The sequence below is a fragment of the Stegodyphus dumicola genome, chromosome 10 (assembly GCF_044657685.1).
Source record: "Stegodyphus dumicola isolate Sdum_Otavi_A_Nest chromosome 10, ASM4465768v1".
In the NCBI taxonomy this organism is placed as follows: domain Eukaryota; kingdom Metazoa; phylum Arthropoda; class Arachnida; order Araneae; family Eresidae; genus Stegodyphus; species Stegodyphus dumicola.
This window is the reverse complement of record NC_140777.1, coordinates 184152353-184172043: the sequence shown is the minus strand read 5'-3', so window position 1 is coordinate 184172043 and position 19691 is coordinate 184152353. Positions and strand designations below refer to the sequence as shown.

Below are 19691 nucleotides of genomic sequence, written 5' to 3'. Positions count from 1 at the left end.
TCAGTTTTTAATTAATATATCGGCTGATTAAGGTCGTACGAAGATGGGAACAGTCGAAATGGCTTCCCACGAAATTTTGGAATCGGGAATAATGCATTTAATGTTTGGCAATGCTATTTTTATTTCATCGTAAAAGTTGGAAATTTTTTTAATAACAGATACTACGATTTGAAAGTGAGCAATGGCAACATTTCTCGAAATAAAGCAGATTTTTATCTCTAGCTTGCGAGATTGTTGCCACTGAGAAAAATGTAGGCGAAAATTAGTTTTTCCAGAATTTTTAATTAATATGTCCGATTTTAGCTATTTTTGGGGGGGAAGTGGACCCCCCACCTTTTCCAAGACCCCAAAAAGAATGGTAGAAAGTTTAGTGACGATAGCTATAGTAGTGACTGAGTTAATAGCGAACAAACAAAGAAGCAGACATTCTTCTTTATATATTTATATGGATATTAACAAGAGGGCGAGGCAAAAAGTGATTTAAAACAACATATTTAAGAACAAAAGACATTTAAACAGCGTATTCTGAAAAGGGCTCCGAGTATCTATATCGCCATCAATTGTTTTGAACGTGATCATTGAGAAAACCATGTTGTTGGTCAATATTTTGAATACGGCAGCAATAGTCAAGGAAACCGCATAAAGCTTAACTGAGAACTTAAATGTGGGGATCATACATTAATATCCTGGCCTTCTGATAAAGAGTATTGGACTCTTTAAATTATGAGATAGCATGCAAGGCTATCTGCTTAAGAAAAGATACCTTTCTGGAGGACGTTTCTTAAAGGAAAACTATCTCGTAGTCCTGTTACACAAAAGGAAAACCACGAAAACTTCAATGCATTTACTGGAATTTGAATAAAGTTTGGTTATTAGATTACGGCAACACCTCGAGGGATGTTTACCTAAGGGGAGGGATGTCTTCTTGAAGGACTATGTAAAGGAAACCAGCTCATATACGCATTGTACAGGGAGAAAAACACGAAAACTTCCATGCACCAGCCCGTTCACGGGATTCGAACCTCGGACTGAACTAGCAGTATTCAGCGACTTTACCGCTCGACCGCTGGTGGGCATGGGATTTGAAGAAGAGTCGAACTATTAGTACTCGATAATGTAGCACTCTCGACAGCATGCAAGGAGACGAAACGACTGCTTAAAAGTTACGTAACACAAAAATCAACGCATTCATGCTCCATCTGGTAGCATTTGAATGCTTTTTGAGGCTTTCCAGAAAATGAAAAGTGTTTATGTCACCGTGAAAGACCGATATTGGAGAATGTCGACTTTCACCGAAGAATGTCAACATTCACCAAATACGTCGGTGAAAGATCGAATATTGCATTACATTCTTGTCTCCTTACCGGAGTATGTCGACAATCACAGATATGCTCTGGTGTAGGTCGAAAAGAGAGGAGTGTATGTACACGCCGTCATTGCAAAAGAAAGTATTCCACAAATAAATGCAGTTGTAAAAGCAAGGGCCTCTTGTGCAATTCAAAGTGTCGTAATAGTTTAAGTTGTTGCAATAAATAAGATATTAATAACATACTTTAATAAGTTTTTAACTTCTATTATTCTCCTTTCTCATTTTGAATGTACTGTGTGTTTTAAGTTCTTATATTCTTAAGTTCTTTTAAGTTATTTTAAGTCTCAAATGCGTTTTTTCGCGATAATTACGGAGAAAAAAATATAATATTCTTATATGTTTAAAATTCTCCATTAGTACACGGTGAATGTCGACATTTGCCGGTATAAGTCAGAAATAAGAGTATTTGAAAAATATTTCGGACATACACCAAGCGACTATGTGAATGTTGACATTCACCGGTGAAAGTCGACATTCTCCAGATTTCGGTGTTTCACCGTAACATTTACACTTTTCTAGAAAAGTCGTCATGTCGTTTAAGCACTGTTAAAATTGCTGAACCTTTAGGTTGGTGTGTAATTTTCTAAACGATTAAATCAGACTTCGTTAATAAATCCTTAGTTAATAATAGTACTCCTAATTCATCTTCAAGAGATGATTTCACTCGTTGTCTTTGCTACACTGATGAAGACAGCTGAATATTAGTAGTTCAATCCAGATTTGAACCCAAACGAACGGGCTGAATGCATAGATAATTTTCGTGGTTTTTCCCTTATGTAATGCGAATACGAAGCAATTTTCATTAAAAGTACTTCACGAAATGTCTCTGCATGTAATCAAATCCAACACTATCTAATCCATCAATATCAGAAACTTAATCCTTATGTCTTCCTGAGATGGTAGCATAGTTGCAGTAGAAGGATTGTCTGCATTGTTCGAATTTTATCAAGCCTCCAGTTATATCACGGGAGCTGCTTTCGTATCGAAAAATCTTTTAGAGAATCATAATTTCCTGGAACTTTCTCCTTTTATGGACTGAAAGGATCCATAGCTGTGCGATATTGCTTTTTAGCTTCACTTCAAAGCCAGCTTACATTAGAATAAAAAGCGCTTTAGCTCTTTAAAAAAGAAAAGTAAAGAAAGAAAGAAAAGAGAGAAAAATATTTAAAAAAAAATCTGAAAGCTTTCAGATTTAACATTACGCCCAAAGGCTGTATTTTTAACATTTCTTGTGTTACCTTTATTTATTAAATATCATGTTCTTCTCGATTAAACCATCAAATTCAATTCAACGGCAATATCGCAAAATGTTTAAAAGAGAATATCTTTAGAATTTCCGTTACACACTATCGCGCGCTGGAGATAAAAATGTTTTTTCTGTACATTGCTCACTTTTAAATAGTTGAGTTAGTTAATCAAACATTCGTTAAAGATTTATAAAATATGATATCGATAATAAAACAAATTCCAAATTTGGGCTTCCAGATGCTTATGTTCGGGTGAAAACGTACGTTATTCAAAACTGGATGGCTCTAGGTACCGTTGTTTTATGACAATGTGAGAAACATGCATATATTTATGCAGATTTTTCATTATTTAATTTCTTTAAATATAATACAGAGCTCTAATACTGGGTGGCAACAATTTGAAAAGTGAACCGACACAAAATGCCAAAACGAAATTAATAGTCCTTCTGGGCAAATTGCCCCTTTGGACTAAAAGGAGAAAAATATTTTAAAAAATCTGAAAGCTTTCAGATTTTATATTACGCCCAAAGGGGCGTTTTTTAAATGTTTTGTGTGTTACCTTTATTTACTAAATATCATGTTTTTCACATAAAATTCAATCCAATAGCAATATCGCAAAATATTTAAAAGAGCATATCTTTAGAATTTCCGATACACAGTCTCGCGCGCTGGAGCTAATTTCTTTTTTTCGTGCAGTGTTGCTTTCGCTCGCTTCGAAATCGTTGAGTTTGTTAATCAAAAATTGTTTAATGTTTGACAGATTACAAAATACAAAATACATAATAAAATAAATTCTAAAATCGGGCTTTCAGATGTCCATATTCGGTGGAAGATTATGGTATTCAAAATTGGACGGCTGTAGGTATCGCTGTTTTATTACATTGCGAGAAAAATTTCTTTAAACCTAACCCCGGGGCTAAACCTAACATATTGGGTGGCGACAATATAAAAAGTGATTCGCCGTTTATAGTGAATTAACGCAAAATGGCGAAACGAAATTAATAGCCCTTCTTGGCTAACGATCTTTGGGCTAAAAATGTTCTCCAAACTGTAAAAGAAAGATCGCCAGGGGCGTTTTGTTTCCTTCGCTCAAGCGATTGAAGATAGAGAGATGGTTAGTGGGAAAGGTTTTGCTATTCTCTGCTGTCTGTTTGCACATTATCACACTTTTTCCTTTAAATTTAAATGGCAATCAAACTTCGTTGTCGATTATTTTCAATGTGATAGCAATACATCGGATGCGCGAAAGAAAATTAATTCGGAGAAAATGTAATTCTTTTTTCTTAACATACTTTAATAACTCGGTCAAAAATCTAACGCTTTCTTAAACATTACAATGAAACAAGCGGTATCCCTTAATACAAACATTAATTATCCTAATAAATAAATTAACCAACTTCCCGTTGCAAAATCTTGAGAATTAAAATGGTATAAGGGACGCTAAAAACTTTGTTTCCTAAAAAACAAGCAAAACGTTTCAATATCTTAAAAAATTTTAAATAAGCAATAAATTACATGAAAGTAAAACAAACATTTCTGAAAAGAAAAGTATAATTCATAATATTTTATATCATATTTTGAACAGCCAGCAGTCCAGTATATAAAGCATTGAATGAAAAACTGTTGCCAAAACAACATTTCTAAAGAATAAAAATATTAAAAATGATGCGATTTCATCCAAAAATACAAAATTAAAAAAAATCTGATTCGAATTGGCTCTTGTCTAGATGCACCTATGCACCAAATTTCGTAGCCCTGGGTCTATTAGCTTACGCGCAGCACGAACGAAAGACGCACACACAGACAGACAGTTTCTTTTGTTATTTGTAGAACTTAAACATTAAAAAGCTAGTCAAACATTAAAAAAAAGGGCCCACCAATGGCCGAGGTCCCTGGACACTGGTAGTTCGGTGTCCAGGGACCTCGGCCATTGGTGGGCCCTTTTCCCTGGTAGTTCGGTCCGAGGTTCGAATCCCACAAACTGGCTCGTTGCATGAGCGTTCCCATGTATAACGTGTTAACACGGGCCAGTTTTCCTTAGAAAGTACTCCACGAAAGCATCCATCCCTTCTATTCTACACGGAACACGTAAATAATAATAATTATAAAACATTAAAAAGCTCTATCAAACATTAAAACGGTATTTTAAGTCGTATTAAAGACCTCTTTTGGGCAATCGTTAAAATCTGAGGTTCGTTCAGACTTTTTTTCTTTTTTGTTCTTCGTCGAAGTACTTATTTTTCTGTGGATAATAGCATGTATTCATTTACTCTTTAAAAGCATTTGAAAGTGAGAAAAAAATTAATATTTTGATTGCGGGTGCATTGAATAAATTGTATAACCAAAAGATATTATTTACTTTTCATAAAGCTTATTATTCAGGTCTTGACCTAATTCCCAGAAACATTTTGTTTAATAATTCAAACTATATCTTAATGAACTATTTTTAAATACATTAAAAAGACTTATACAAATAAAATGCCTTATAATGACCTCTTAAATGCTATGTAAAAATATTAGCCCCAAGCTTATTAATGTAATTAAAAATACTAAGAATTTAAAATCAAGCCAACTTGCACAAGCAGTATTTCACAAGAAACAAGACCGACAGTGACATGCTAATACCAGTTCACGAATCCAGAGTTTCGGGTGATTACACGTTTATTGCCAGCTACAGGCTTGACCTCCGGTTACTTTGACCCGTCGAAAGGTCAAAAAGCATAATCACATCCGATATCTGGTGGCATAAAAAATTTAAAAAAGCACTATGTTAGCTGAACGAAATAGAACCTGAAACACTCTTAATTCCAAGCGAATTCGGCGTATACAAAGAAATCTAAGTCACCAACCACACCCTGGTTTGCTAGCTATTGCATATTATAAAGCCCCAGGGTTTATAATCTCTGCAACCAGCAATGAATCATTAAAATGATAATTCCTTACTTTTCCCTCCCGCTACGTTCCTTTTCACTAGCAAGTAGTTTCCGTGCTATTAAGCATTGTTAAAGAAAGGAAAAGTTTTCCTCAAACAAAGGCCAAGGTTTATAGTAGTCTCAAGGGCGTGCTGAATACGGAAAACGCAGCAATCGTGAAAGTATGTCAGTGAGGAAACACAAAAAAGGCATTCATTAAGTGTAGAGTTAAATTTACAGGCTTCAATATTCAGATGACTTATCTTCACAGATAAGGGAAATAATTACCTTTTTTCATCCATTAAAAGTCAATTACGTCTTCAATAATACTTAAAAGTGTTATTTGATTCAAAGGCTGAGTCATTAAAATTTTTAATTTTAACAGCGTGTGTATTAATTATGTGCTGTTTTCCATTTTAAAATCCTGTAACTGAATGTTTCATTATACGCTGCGTTTTAAAATATCGGCGAAAGGAATAAATCTTTTTTTTTTTTTAACTTTTTTTTTTTTTTTTTTTAGCTTATTACGTGCTTCGCCCCTAGATACTCCACGGAAAAGGCGGAATGCTCCGCGGACGTCTTTTTAAGGGAAACTGGATCATATTCAGGTTACACATGCGGAAAACCACGAAAACGGCCATGCAGACCAGCACTCTAACCGTGGACCGAACTACCAGTGTTCAGCGGCTTTTACCGCTCGGCCGCTGTTTGGCCGAAAGGAATATTTGGCGCATTATTTCGCTGTCCTAGCTAAGGCCTAAGTGTCTGTAGTGTTTCGTTTTATAATTATAATGAGTTTAAGCGGTTATCACCCCCTCACGTACTTTAACCGGGGCCTAGGTTTGGATTCAAATATTCTTTCCTTCTTTTTAAATAAATGCAGTATATTAATAAAAAGGATTTCCCAAATAAGAATGATTTTAAAATAAAACAGATAGACGGATGCACACATATTTTAATAGTTATAGATTGTTTCTAATGCTTCGAGCTAAGTGTAAATAAAATGAAACATGTGTTTAAAAACAAAAGAAGTTAAAAAAAAAACTGAGAGCTTTCAGATTTTACTTCACGCCCAAAGGGTCTTTTTTCAACGTTTCGTGTGTTGCCTTTATTTAATTAATATCATGTTCTTAGCACTTAAGCCATAAAATTCAATTCAACAGCAATATCTCTAAATAATTTTAAAGTGAGCATACCTTTAGAATTTCCAATACACAGTCTCGCGCGCTGGAGATTTTTTTACCGTACAGTGTTGCTATTGCTGGCTTTGAAATAATCGAATTTCGTTAAAGTGTTAGGAAATATGAAGTCAATAATATAACAAATTCCAAATTCAGACTTCCATATGCCCATATACGGGTGGAGACGTACGTTATTCAAAATTGGATGGCTCTAGGTACGGTCATTTCAGCACAATGCAAGAAACGTACATACATTTATGCTGATAATCCATTATTTAATTTCTTTAAATATAACACAGAGCGATAATATTTGGTGGCAACAATTTGAAAAGTGAAGCAGACATTTTCAAGTTTTCAACGCAAAATGCCAAAACGAAATTAGTAGCCCCTCTGGGCTAACGCCCTTTGAACTAAAAGAATAAAAACTATTTTTGATACCATCACACTTTTTATATGATTTTGAAATAAAATTTATAGCAATATTATGTTTTGAATAAAATGGGGAAAGTGCAAAAGCACCCACTGTTTGGCACGTTTTTAAGAATTGCACATACTCGGTATCCATGTACACATCGACCTATAATCACTTAAAAAAAAAAAAAAATCGCAGAATTGTACAAAAATGGTATTGCGCACTCCCTTGATTTTATCCATGTGCACATCGACCAATTTTCACTTACAAAGTCAAAGAAAATTGACCGAAATCCAATTCTTCTTACTCTTGTAAAAAGCGCCAAACAAATAAGTGGGCGATTCTGCACTTTACCCTGAAACAAAAATAAAACCCTAAAACATAAATGCCTACTCCGATTTAATGCATGTCAGTGATTTCGATGTACCCATTGTTCGATGACTCTATGCAATAACTGCAATAAAATATAAGAAAAAATACGTAACCAAAATAAAACAGGCAATCCACTTCGGATTTTACACTCAAATTTTGTTAATTAAATTATCAATTACCAAAATTTTGAACTTAGTGCTGGCAATTTCTTATATTCATACATTCCTGAAGCTAGTTCTTAATATTCAATATTCAACAAAATTCATTTACAGTCTTGAACACATTCCAGTTATTATATCTATGTATGATTGATATCTATGTATTGAACAACTCAAAGGGAATAATCCAGTAGAAACGATTGACAAAGTTATATAGTAGCTCTTAAGAATACTTTAAATCACTAAAACGTTTTTATGCGCACGAAAATCTTAACCTCAACTAACTCGACGAAAAGAAGAGGAATTTCTAAGCACGAAATTCATATAAATAAAATTAGGTGTACTCAACAACAAATTTATGCTTGATAGCTTTGCCAAAAGTCCTAATCATATATAATATAAGGTTATAATATATAATATAATATAATAGAAGGTAATAAATATATAATATAAGGTTTTTCTCCCGCCTTTTTAGCAGCTTCATGGTGTAATGGTGAGCACGCTTGGCGCGTATTCGAGAGACCCGAGGTTCGAGTACTGGCGAGGGCATTGCTCATTTTTCAACCCTCCTGCTTTCAAAAAATACCTAATGTCTCTACAGTGGCGCCAAACTTAAAAAAAAAAAAAAAAAAAAAAAGTGGCGGATGATAATTCTCCATTACCAGGATTTGGCGATTAGGTCCACTAATGCCCAGTCGCCCTTTAAAAGGGAGGAGTGTATAAGGTATTTCTCCCGCCTTCTTAGCATGCCTTCGTGGTGTAGTGGTCAATACACTCGGCGCGCATTCGAGAGGTACGTGGTTAGAGTCCCGGCGAGGGCATTGTTCATTTCTCACGTCACCTGCTTCGAAATAACCTAATGTCTCTACAGTAAAAAGTTTTCTAATTATAAATTATTGGTTTATTACTTTGCAACTTTAGCGCAGGTTATAGGCTTTTTAATTTGCTCATAACGACTCTTATGTAGAATGTATATATAAGTGGACAGGCTCATGGAAGAAGTTTCTAGCCAATAACTGTATTTTAAAGTTCTGAAGAAAGTTATGAACAGATTTTCGATAAGAAGAAGCGTCTTTGTACCTAAACTAGCAAGGTGCTTCTTTGACGTTTATCTGCAGTGCAACAGTTAGCGCATTGATTTGCTAAACTAAAGATTCCATCTTCGACACGAAGCGAATGAATTTTTGAGTACTCTGTGTTTTTCAAGACAACCGTTCCAAAAGATCTTTCTAAATAAACTTTTGATTGACAGAGGTCAAACTCCACTTACAGAAGGTGTTCACACATTTTTGTAATGATCTTAATTTTCTCCGTGAATTTAAATATTAATTTTAAGATCTAAACGTGACTGGCATCCAATTGGAATAAGGTTTATTTGTCGTCTGCAGCATTAAAAATATTCTTTTCTTTAAAATGTCGCTGAAAAATAAACAGTGGATCGGAGGCTATATTTTTGCGCTGTCCGAACAGAAAAACTCTTATTTAATTATTAAAAAAAAAGATGCGAAAAACATGGTTTTAATAGTTCTACACTCAAAATAAGTGGCATAATTAATATGAAAGGAAAAAAACGTCAAAGTTTACATCTGACTGGGAAAAGGCAAAACATCCATATGCACCAAAGGTACGCACGGCTCTTATTAAATCTAAAGTCTCATCTCATGGTTTAAAGGAAAATCAAGCCCCCCAAAGAGCTATTGTAAAAATTTTAAATATCTCTGTAGGAACTGCGAATAAAATTATTAAATCTAATTTAAAGCTATTTAAAACAAAACAAAAAGAAATGATGTTCATCGCCCAACGCCGAAACATATTTTTCGGCTTAAGTCTATGTGCAGATTGTTGTATGAAAATTATTTGGCAAATGAAAAATGGAAATACATAATTACGACTGATGAGGCTTGAATATACTTATCCGATTGCGATAGAAAAAGATCGATTTACTACCACTGAAAAAGAGATGAAAAAAAAGGAGTTAATATGTTGGTTCACAGAAATCAATGAAGGTTTTTCAAAAGGTTTTTATGGTTATTATTCGATTATCTTATAACGGGAAACTTAAAATAAGGAAAGTAGAAAAAATGTCAAAAGTAATTTGAATTACTAACAGAAATATATTTTAACATCGATTGTCAAAGAAGAAATTCCATCTCTTTATCCAAACCAATCTTCATTGTGTTAAGTTCCATCCGGATAAGGCTCCGAGCCATACCTCTAAATTTCGATAAAATTTATATTTCTCTATATAATTCTGCTCTATTTTTCGATAAAATAAGAAATGAAATCAGAATTGAAACTGTTCCCTCTAAATGCATCCCATTCGTCCTCGGATGTGTCTCTTATGGATTACTGTGCATGTGGACTTTTAAAACAAACTCTTTATAAGCGGCATCCCAAAATATCGGATGGACTCTGGAAGATTGTGTAGGAGGAGTAGAATAAAATCAGCTTTGATGTTTTAAGAAAAGGGTAGTTCAACAAAAAGACTATCAGATTCAGCGTACTAGAAAAAAAAAAAAAAAAGAAAAGAAAAAGAAAAAGAAAAGAAAAGAAATCTGAAAGGTTTCAGATTTTAAATTACGTCCAAAGATAGGCTTTTTTTTAACGTTTTGAGTGTTACCTTTATTTATTAAATATCATGTTCTACGTACTCAAACTATAAAATTCAGTTCTACAGCAATATCGCAAATTAATTTTTAAATGAGCATATTTTTAGAATTTACGATACAGTCTCGCGCGCTAGAGATAAAAATGTTCTTTTTTTTTCCGTACAGTGTTGCCATGGTTCGCTTTGAAATCGTTTAGGTTTTTAATCAAAAATTCGTTGAAATGTTACAAAATATGAAATCGATAATAAAACAAATTTCAAATTCAAAATTCGGCCTTCCACATGCCCATATTCTATGGAAGATTACGTTATTCAAATTTTGATGGCCTTTAGGTACCGATGTTTTATCGCAATGCGAGAAACATACATACGTTTATGCACATTCTTCATTATTTAATTTCTTTAAATATAAGACGGGGCGATAATATAGGGTGGCAACGATTTGAAAAGTGATACAGCCTTTTAAACGCTTCGACGCAAAATGCCAAAACGAAATTAATAATTCTTCAGGTCAAATTGCCCCTTTGGACTAATAAAAATCTAAGGTTTGTTTATATATAAATCTTTGCAAAATCGTTACAAAAATGTGTGAGCACACTCTGTATGTACATATGCAATTAAACATGTCTATGCAGCTAACTGCTTAAACAAACCTATAAGTTAGCTAGCTACTTAATTGATTTTAGTTTATACCAATGTGGATAGAGACGTTTGTCAGTTTTCAGACGTTAAAATTCCCATTGAAGGTCGTAATCCGTTATTTCTCAGGTAAGATAACCGTCAATAATGAGTGCATACTTAATGAACGACATAAAAAAAAATCGTGAAATCGAAATCCATAGAAAGTGAAATCTATGGGCCTTGCCTGAGGGTCGTAGACTGTGTCCGAGATCAGGGTCAGGCTTCGGCCCCGATCGAGATCGAATCGGGAACAGAATTGACTCCACCTTTGGTTCCACCCTTTCGGCTAACAAAATACAAATTTGAGAGCACCACGGTCGGGTCAATGGAGAGGGAAATCGAATATAAAAAGGCCCACCAGTCCTGCAGTCAGCATTCGATCCTCAGCAGAAGGAAAAATCAATCAACAACCATGAAGGTGGTAAGTAGTTCCATTTCCACTTCAGAAACTTCTGATATCGTTCGCTGAAATCATACATTCTCTGCTGGCCTATGATGTCTGGAATAACTTTATTGGCTTAATACCAACTTTTTTACAGTGATATATTTCTAAAATTTAATATTTCCAAACTTACCAAATAGCATTTTTTTTCTATTTCTTATTCATAATTTATGAAGTATATTTTAATACTCATTCAGAAACCTACAGCATAGTAGTGTTCTTTAAATTTCTCATTATTCGTAAGCTTGCATTTTCAATATTTTACACAAATTTAAAACTGGCACATGAAGGAATTTATTAGAATTTCTTCCGCCTGCTTAGCGTGCCTTCGCGGTGTAGTGGTCTGCACGCTGGGCGCGTATACCAGAGGTCAATGGTTCGATTCCCGGCGAAGGCGTTGCTCATTTTTCATCTCTCCTTCTTCGAAATAACCTAATGATTCTACAGTTGCTCGGAGAGGTAAATAAAATCGCAAATTCAGTTTGCCGTGATAGAACTGGTATCAACGTTAAGCATATAAAGCTTAAATTATATTAAATGCAATAGACAGTTATTTGAATGATAATTATCCTTATAATGTATAGCTGAAAATATTAATTAGTCTTAATTAATTTAACTTTCTTAATTAAAGTGAAATCTTAAATTATTTAAAATGTATTTTTAACTAAGAAGAGATTAGATAGAGAAAGCATTTGAAATATTTTCTTTTAAAAGTAATTTAATTATAATTATTTCCTTCTTGCTATTCTGTGCATCGAACATTTGCATAAAAGGATATTAGATGGGGGAATATTTTATTTAAAAATCGTGAACATTTTATTTTTTTTTTTAAATCGTGAAATATTTTGTTTAAAAAATTGTTTAACTATAATTATTTCCTTCTGTACACTGAACATCTGCAAATTTAAAAATTTATAAATAATGTTACAATACAAAAGTGTAGTTAAATAAATTTAACTCTTAAAAATTTCGAAAAAAAAAAAAACGTGACATTCTCTCTTCAAAATAAAATTTACTAATTATTGATGAAAACATTAAAAGCTACAAAATGTAAATGCTGTTTAATTTCAACTTTGTGCTTTATTTATTTAATTTAATTTATTTTGTTTATTTGTTATTGACATCTTAGCTGTAACTTATATTCGTTTTGTTAAAATTTTCTCCCCGTAATGCGCGCGCATCCTCCAAAGACACAAACAGTTCTTCATGAAACTATCCCCGTAAGTTCTCAAGTATCAGTATGTAAAAAGACTGTATATGTTCATATAATTATTTCTTTTTACTAAAGAATAATTTGTTTGCATACTGTTAATCAAAGTATTATGCAAACTGCTCTTGCAAGTTTCAAATCTCCATACGATCGCAATAAAAAGAAATCTCATATCTTCGCCATTTTAAATCTTGAGTGCATAATTTCAATGCCATGGCTTCAGCATCTAGATCAGAACCTTGTACAGCTACTGCAGATTGGCGAGAATGAATCTGATGCTAAGCTTTAATACCAAATTTTCAAATAAAATTTTCAGTAGCGTTGAAGAAAGCTCTGAAAAAGAACGACATTTTAAATCGTTAGTGCATAATTTCAATGCCATGGGTTCAACATCCATTTCAGAACCTTGTACTCTACAGCTGCTGCAGTTTGGCAAGATAGATGCTAAGTTTTTAATATCAAATCTTCAGTAGCTTTGAAGAAAGCTCTGAAAAGAACGACATTTTAAATCTTCAGTGCATAATTTCACTGCCATGGGTTCAGCATCCAATTCAGAACCTTGTACTTTAGAGTTACTGCAGATTGGCAAGACAAAATCTGATGCTAAGCTTTAATGCCAAATCTTCAAAATTTTCAGTAGCTCTTTTTCTTCTTCCTTTTCCTTTTCCATTCCTACCCGTACCTGTTGGCACAACGAAGCACATTTTGCAAATCACTGCCCTCATTACTTTTCCAGTTTTTATCTTTAATCCTTTCAATAGCGAAGGTTCTTTGCGTCAGATTGTCAATATTAAATTACTGACAGATATTTAAAGACATTTAAGCCTACTTCTGTTTTATCTAAATAACGATATTTCTTTCCTAGCTCGCTATTGTTGCTTTGTTGGTGGCCGTTGCCGTGGCCGAAGAAATGATGGCAGCTGAATCTTACCCAGTTGCCTCCTACCACCACGGACCCTCCCTCGCCGCCTCTTCCCAAGGACACGCCTATGGAGCTCACGGTGCCCGAAGCCACGGATATGGTGCTCATGGACAGTCCCACTATGGAGACCACGGACGTTATGCCGACAGAGCTCATGCCGCCCACGGACACCACAACGTTGGTGGATATGGTGCTCATGATGCTTATGGTGCCCATGCTTCCAAATACGGCAAATACCGTAATGTTGGTGCCTACGCTCAGGACAAGGTAAGCTTATTATCAGTGATTTCTGTATACATCAGGAAAAATGATTCCGCCATGCACAATATAAAACTTTAAAATATCTCGAGTTTTAACAATTTTCAGCTAGAATTTATCAAAAATACGCTGCTAGCTTCAGCCGGCAAGTGGTCCCACCTCCCGGCTGAGCGGTAAAGCCACTGAACATTGGTAGTTTGGTCCGAGGTTCGAATTCCACCAACGGGCTGGCTGCATGGACACTCCCATACTTTTTCCTCATGTGTAACGTGCATACGAGCCAGTTTTCCTTAGAAAGTCCTCCATGAAGGCATCCCTCCTCTTAGGCAGATAGCCCTCGAGCGCTTCGCCATAATCAGATAAATCAAATTAAAAAATCTTCAGCAGGCAAGTAGTGTTGCATTCGAGTCCCGTTAGAAGGAAAGATCATTGACCACTTATTGAAAAGATTTGATCTTAAATAAAAATTTTACTCTGGTATATATAAAGCGCTACAAAAATTAAATTGTTTCGTGGCCATATATACGATAATCAAGAATACTAAAAGTATATTTCGGGGTTTTTGAGATGTTTCGTTTAAAAAACCAAACAAGAGTTATTGATAATCCATTTACCTTAATTGATAATCTATTTAATTTGAGCGTAATTTATAAAGTTTAAATTCCGTTTAGATTACTTCTCTTTCTGTGGCAACACGAGCGGTGCCAAATAAAGGCAAATTACAAAACTTGTAAAATAAATTAATAAATAAAATGCAGGAGGAAAATTAATACTCTTTTTTTTTATTCTGCTTTTTAAAAGGTTAATAAATTTTATCAGGAATCGATACGGTAATTAACTGTTTCGTTGAAAGCTTAATAATTCTTCGATTACACTTTCTAACACTGATTTTATAAATGGCGAATTTAAAATAATAATAATAATAATAATAATAAGAATAATAATAATAATCTGAAAAGTTTTGAATTTTAAATTACATCCAAAGGAATTTTTTTTAACGTTTCGTCTGTTACCTTTATTTATTAAATATCATGTTCTTTGCACTTAAATCATAAAATTCAGTTCAATAGCAATAGCCAAAAATAATTTTAAAATGAGCATATGGTTTTAATTCTGATTTTTAAATGTATATAAATTTTATCAGGAATCGATACAGTAATTAACTGTTTTGCTGAAAGCTTAATAATTTTTCGATTACCCTTTCTAACATTGATTTTATAAATGTCGTCAAAATAAATAAACATTTTATTTCCTTATAAAAGCCCTGAATAAAATTAAAACTGAATATTTGCTTAATTGATTAATTATAAGCTATTTACTATAGGGTGCAGACATTTGTCAATCAGTCATTTTAGACGAACTTTCCTTAATATCAAATATTAAATTTTGGGTCTTTAATATTTTTTAATATTTTATTTTGTTTATGTTTTGGTGCTTTACAATATCAGATTTTCTCTTAGCCTGTTTAAGAATCACATCAAATTTATATTCTGAACTATAAAACGAGAAGTTTTCATGCAAATAATAATTCTCGTGTGCTAGACAGAAAATATGTAATTTGAATTAACATTGAAGAACGTTTTAGTTGAATGAAAGCAAGTCGAACACAATAATGAAAAAATAATTGTAATGGAAGAATCACCATTATATGAACAAGTACGTGTAGCCACAGTATGAAGTTTTAAAATATACTATATTACAAAAATCACACCGATAATTAATCTTAGTATTTTACTCATTTATTTTTTGAATCTCTAATCTCTTTTGAAAGCACATAATTTCCATTGAATATGTGCATTAGTAACATATAATTAATTACGAGCAGTTCTTAAATTCAGCTGTTCTCACAAAACGGAAGCGAAAGCGGGTGTTTATTGCTGCTTTCAAAAGCTGTTCTAAGACAGATCTATTAACTATAATTGATATGGGATTTACAAAAATTCACACCACACTTAAACTTTAAATTCACATTCTGTCTCTTAAAATTTCATTATAATACAAAGAAATATTAGTGCAATGTGGGTCATTATTTTCATACTGTAATGAGCAAGAAGAAGCATTATTTAGACAGAAATCAAATTAAATATTTCTTTTTACTCTTTAGGGTGCCGGATACGAAAAGGCATACGCTTACGACAAGAAGGCCGGCCACCACGCCATCCTTGCCGACCATGGTGCTAAATCCGGACACTACGGAGTCCACGACAGGAACGCACACCACAATGTAGGAGCCTACGCTCGTGCCGGACACGACCGTCATGGAGCTCACAGCAAGTACGGAGGTGCTGCTCACGGAGTCCACGCCCACGCTAACTCTGCTTACGGACGTTATGGACAGGGACACGCCCAGATGGTCCACCATGCCCCAGCTGTCTACCAGGTCCACCATGCCGCCCCCGTCTACCAAGCCGCCCCCGTCCATCATGGATACAGCCGATATTAGATTAATAGTAAGTACGCATTCAACGTGCAAAGTCGATGCAAAACTTTTTTTTTTTTTTTTTTTTTTTTTTTTTTTTTTTTTGTTCACCATGTGAATTTCTAGCAAAATTCACACCAGGCGAATATTCAGCTATTAAGACGAAAAAATATTTATTTTTCTGCAAAATGATAAAATCATAAATGTAAAGAGAATTTTTAAGGCTACATCTATTTTGTTGCATATTAGTTAACGATTAAGTTTCTTAGCTAAGTAGTTTAAAAAATCTGTTTGATGATTTCTAATAAAATAATTTAGATAGGTGATGTCAAAGAAACTAGCAAAATTAACACCATGCAAAGATTGAGCTATTAATGCAAAAAAATATTTGTTTTCTAAGAAATCAGGCTCCAAAAATGGTAAAATCATAATAACTAAAGATTCTTTCCCACCACATCTCTTTCCTTACATATTTAACAATTAAATTTCTTATCTAAGCATTCTGAAAATTTCCTTGAATATTTATAATAAAATAATTTAGATATGTGAATAGAGAATGACGTTAATGATATTAAATTTAGCTTAAGATGGCTTACAAGCCGAACAGAATTTTTTTGTAACATCAATATAAAAACCTTCAAGTAAAATAAAAAATGAAGAAGGCTACCATAGAGACTTAAGCAACCAATTAATATAGAAAAGTATTGAAGATGTGCTTAAGTTCAATGTCATAATAATGAAAAAGAATTGAAAAAAATCTGCCGAATTATAAAAAATATTCTGTAAATTTGACTTTGGTTAATTTTAATACTTTTACTGATTTTTTGTATGGATAAGCAATACAAGCAATTAAATATAAGGCAGCTTATTTAGAAAATATACTATCGAAAGTAATTCGCTTGATTTTAAAGCAACAATCAGGCAAATGTTTAAAAAGGGCATTTTCTCATCAAAGGTATTTTTACAAATAGATGTATTTTAATGTAAGGATGAGGCCCACAGGAACCGACGATCAAAAGTCGCGACGCTCCGCTATTTCTCAACGGACTACATTTTCTACTATGATTTTCTTCATGTTTAATGCGAATATGAGCCAGTTTCTCTTTATTGACCACCAAGGTATTCCTTAATGCCTTTCTCAAATAGACTTTCTCATAATTAACGAATCGACTACACGTAGTGGTGATGAATTTAAAACGGTCTTCCCATTAATTTTGTGCTCACCAGCGGCCGAGCGGTAACGTCGCTGAACACTGGTAGTTCGGTCCGAGGTTCGAATACCGCGAACGGGCTGGCTGTATGGGCGTTTTCGTGGTTTTTCACATGTGTAACGTGTCAGTTCCCCTTAGAAAGTCCTCCACGAAGGCATCCCTCCCCTTAGGCAGATAGCCCTAGTGTGCTTTGCCATAATTAAGTAAACCAAACCATTAATTTTGTTGTTATTTGATGCTCACTTGTCTGACGTAGTGAGACCAAGCTCACGAAATTCCTCGTGGCAAGAAGTGCTAGATTATGCCTACCGTTGGCAACAGCCTTGAGCGCTTCCAGGTAATGGTAGCTCAGTTCCGCCCCCAATTTTGATAGAGAGCACCCCGAGGGGGACGGGTCCGAGAATCTGTCCCCTCCCCTTCCACCAAACCACACGAGAGGACTTTTCGGCTCGCCGCATATTTAGAATGCCGCCATGCCGCGCCGACACTATACATTTACAAACATTCATGCCTTCTCCGGGATTTGAATCCGGTCCCTTCGGCATAGCAGTCAGCGACGCTAACCACTATATCAGTTGGGCGGCTTTTACCATTACGATTTCCCTTTTCCATTAATGATGCGTATAATTAAAACTGCAGATATTAATTTAAATAAAATATTTCCATTTTCATGAATAATCCATTGTCTGGAGCGATCCCTCTATCTACCAATCTGGAGACCACCCTTGCCTTGAAATTTTCGTCCAAATATGTCAAAATTAAGTACTACTTAAAAGAATTTTTGCAAAGTGATTGGATATTATCATAATTGTTATTATTCAAAGATCTAAATCTGAATATGTTTAGAAAACAATTAAATTTTCTCATTGTCATTAATTTATATAATCGATTTTCCTTTCTTTCTTTTCAGAATTAAGTGACCTTAGAATAGACCCTTTGATGACGCACACAGAACACTTCCTCGTCGTTGTTGATAATGATGAAACCTTCTGTTGTTAAATTTATTTATTGAAAGCATTTGTGTTTGTCCTTTAATAAATATTTAAAAAAGATCAATTTGACAGCTTTTTTCTTTTGACAATATTTTCTGTGACAACATTTGCATTCCTGCAATGAGCATTGGTATTCACGAAGTAACAAAAATTATTCATTTTCATTTGACAATTTTAAGAAAAAGTCATGTGTAGATTTTCGGTCACAACATTTGCCTTCTTGCAATGAGAATTTGGTCTAAAAAGCATTTCTGATATTCATGAAGTAACAAAAATTATTCGTTTTCATCAATAATTCATTTTCATCAATTAAGAAAAATTCTTGTTTACATTTTCTGTCACAACATTTTCCTTCTTGCAAAAGAGAATTTGGTTTAGAATGCATTTCTGATATTTATAAAGTAACAAAAAATTATTCATTTTCATCAATAATTTTAAGAAAAAGTCATGTGTACATTTCTGCCCCAAGATTTACATTCCTTCAATGAAAATTTGATCTAATAAGCAAATCTGGTATTCCTGAAGCAACAAAACTCATTTGTTTTCATTAATAATTTTGAGAAAAAAAGTCATGTGTAATAAAGAATATCAATACTATGGTAGAAGTCACTTCCGATTAGATCAGCATTTACATTTCTACTATGAGAATCTTATAATTCTATAAAGCTTTTCTTTTATTCCTGAATTATACATCAAGCAGATGGATTGAAATAGGAAAAATGATATCAACACTAAATGCATTTTCAATTGCTTTACACTGCTACAAAAAAAGATTTTTCAAAAGAAAAAAAGTCTGGTGTGTACACCACATGACTTCCGTGTACGGAATATTTAATTATAAGCAATTTTTCCTGCATTTCATTTAAATTTATTCCCTCGAACTTCATTAGAGATATATTTCTCGTTCAATGAATTCAGTTTTCACTTCGCGGCAAGGCAAAAATACATAAAAACTCAAAATATCTTCATTAAAAATTGAAAGGTATAAAAAAGCATAAAACATCAAATGCAGTTAAAACAATTAAAAACAATTATTATGATTAAAATTACATTTTCTACGTAAAAACAAGCAATTCGACAACGGGCAAAAAGGCAGACTTTTCGGTCCCCGAATTCAAGTTTCCTTGTGGTTCCACTCGGCAAAAAGACACTGAAGGTGCAGAAAGACTTAATTCACTATTCTGCTAAGTTTCAAATGTAAACAAATACGGCTGCTATGGTCAAACAAAATTTGCCTTAGCCGCACTTACATTCTACTATTGCATGCGGATTAACTAACGGCATGAAAACATTAAAA

General features: G+C 33.7%; 2 protein-coding genes across 2 annotated transcripts in view; one reads left to right on the top strand and one right to left on the bottom strand.

Moving 5' to 3' along the window:
* LOC118203765 (uncharacterized) overlaps window positions 1-19691 on the bottom strand; it is a 392790-nt gene that overhangs the window by 281208 nt on the left and 91891 nt on the right. The window lies entirely within an intron of this gene.
* On the top strand, window positions 11211-18458 carry LOC118200624 (uncharacterized). Its single transcript, XM_035372593.2, has 4 exons — window positions 11211-11361; window positions 13458-13781; window positions 15877-16222; window positions 18313-18458. The coding sequence occupies exons 1-3, from the start codon at window positions 11266-11268 to the stop codon at window positions 16213-16215; spliced, it is 759 nt and encodes a 252-aa protein (XP_035228484.2). The 5' UTR covers window positions 11211-11265; the 3' UTR covers window positions 16216-16222; window positions 18313-18458.

Bases quoted from the DNA above. Each gene is read 5' to 3' on its own strand.
- LOC118200624 (XM_035372593.2), top strand. From the start codon at position 11,266: ATGGAGAGGGAAATCGAATATAAAAAGGCCCACCAGTCCTGCAGTCAG. The intron at 11,362-13,457 runs GTAAGTAGTTCC...TTTCTTTCCTAG, and splicing joins AATCAACAACCATGAAGGTG to CTCGCTATTGTTGCTTTGTT. The intron at 13,782-15,876 runs GTAAGCTTATTA...TTTACTCTTTAG, and splicing joins GTGCCTACGCTCAGGACAAG to GGTGCCGGATACGAAAAGGC.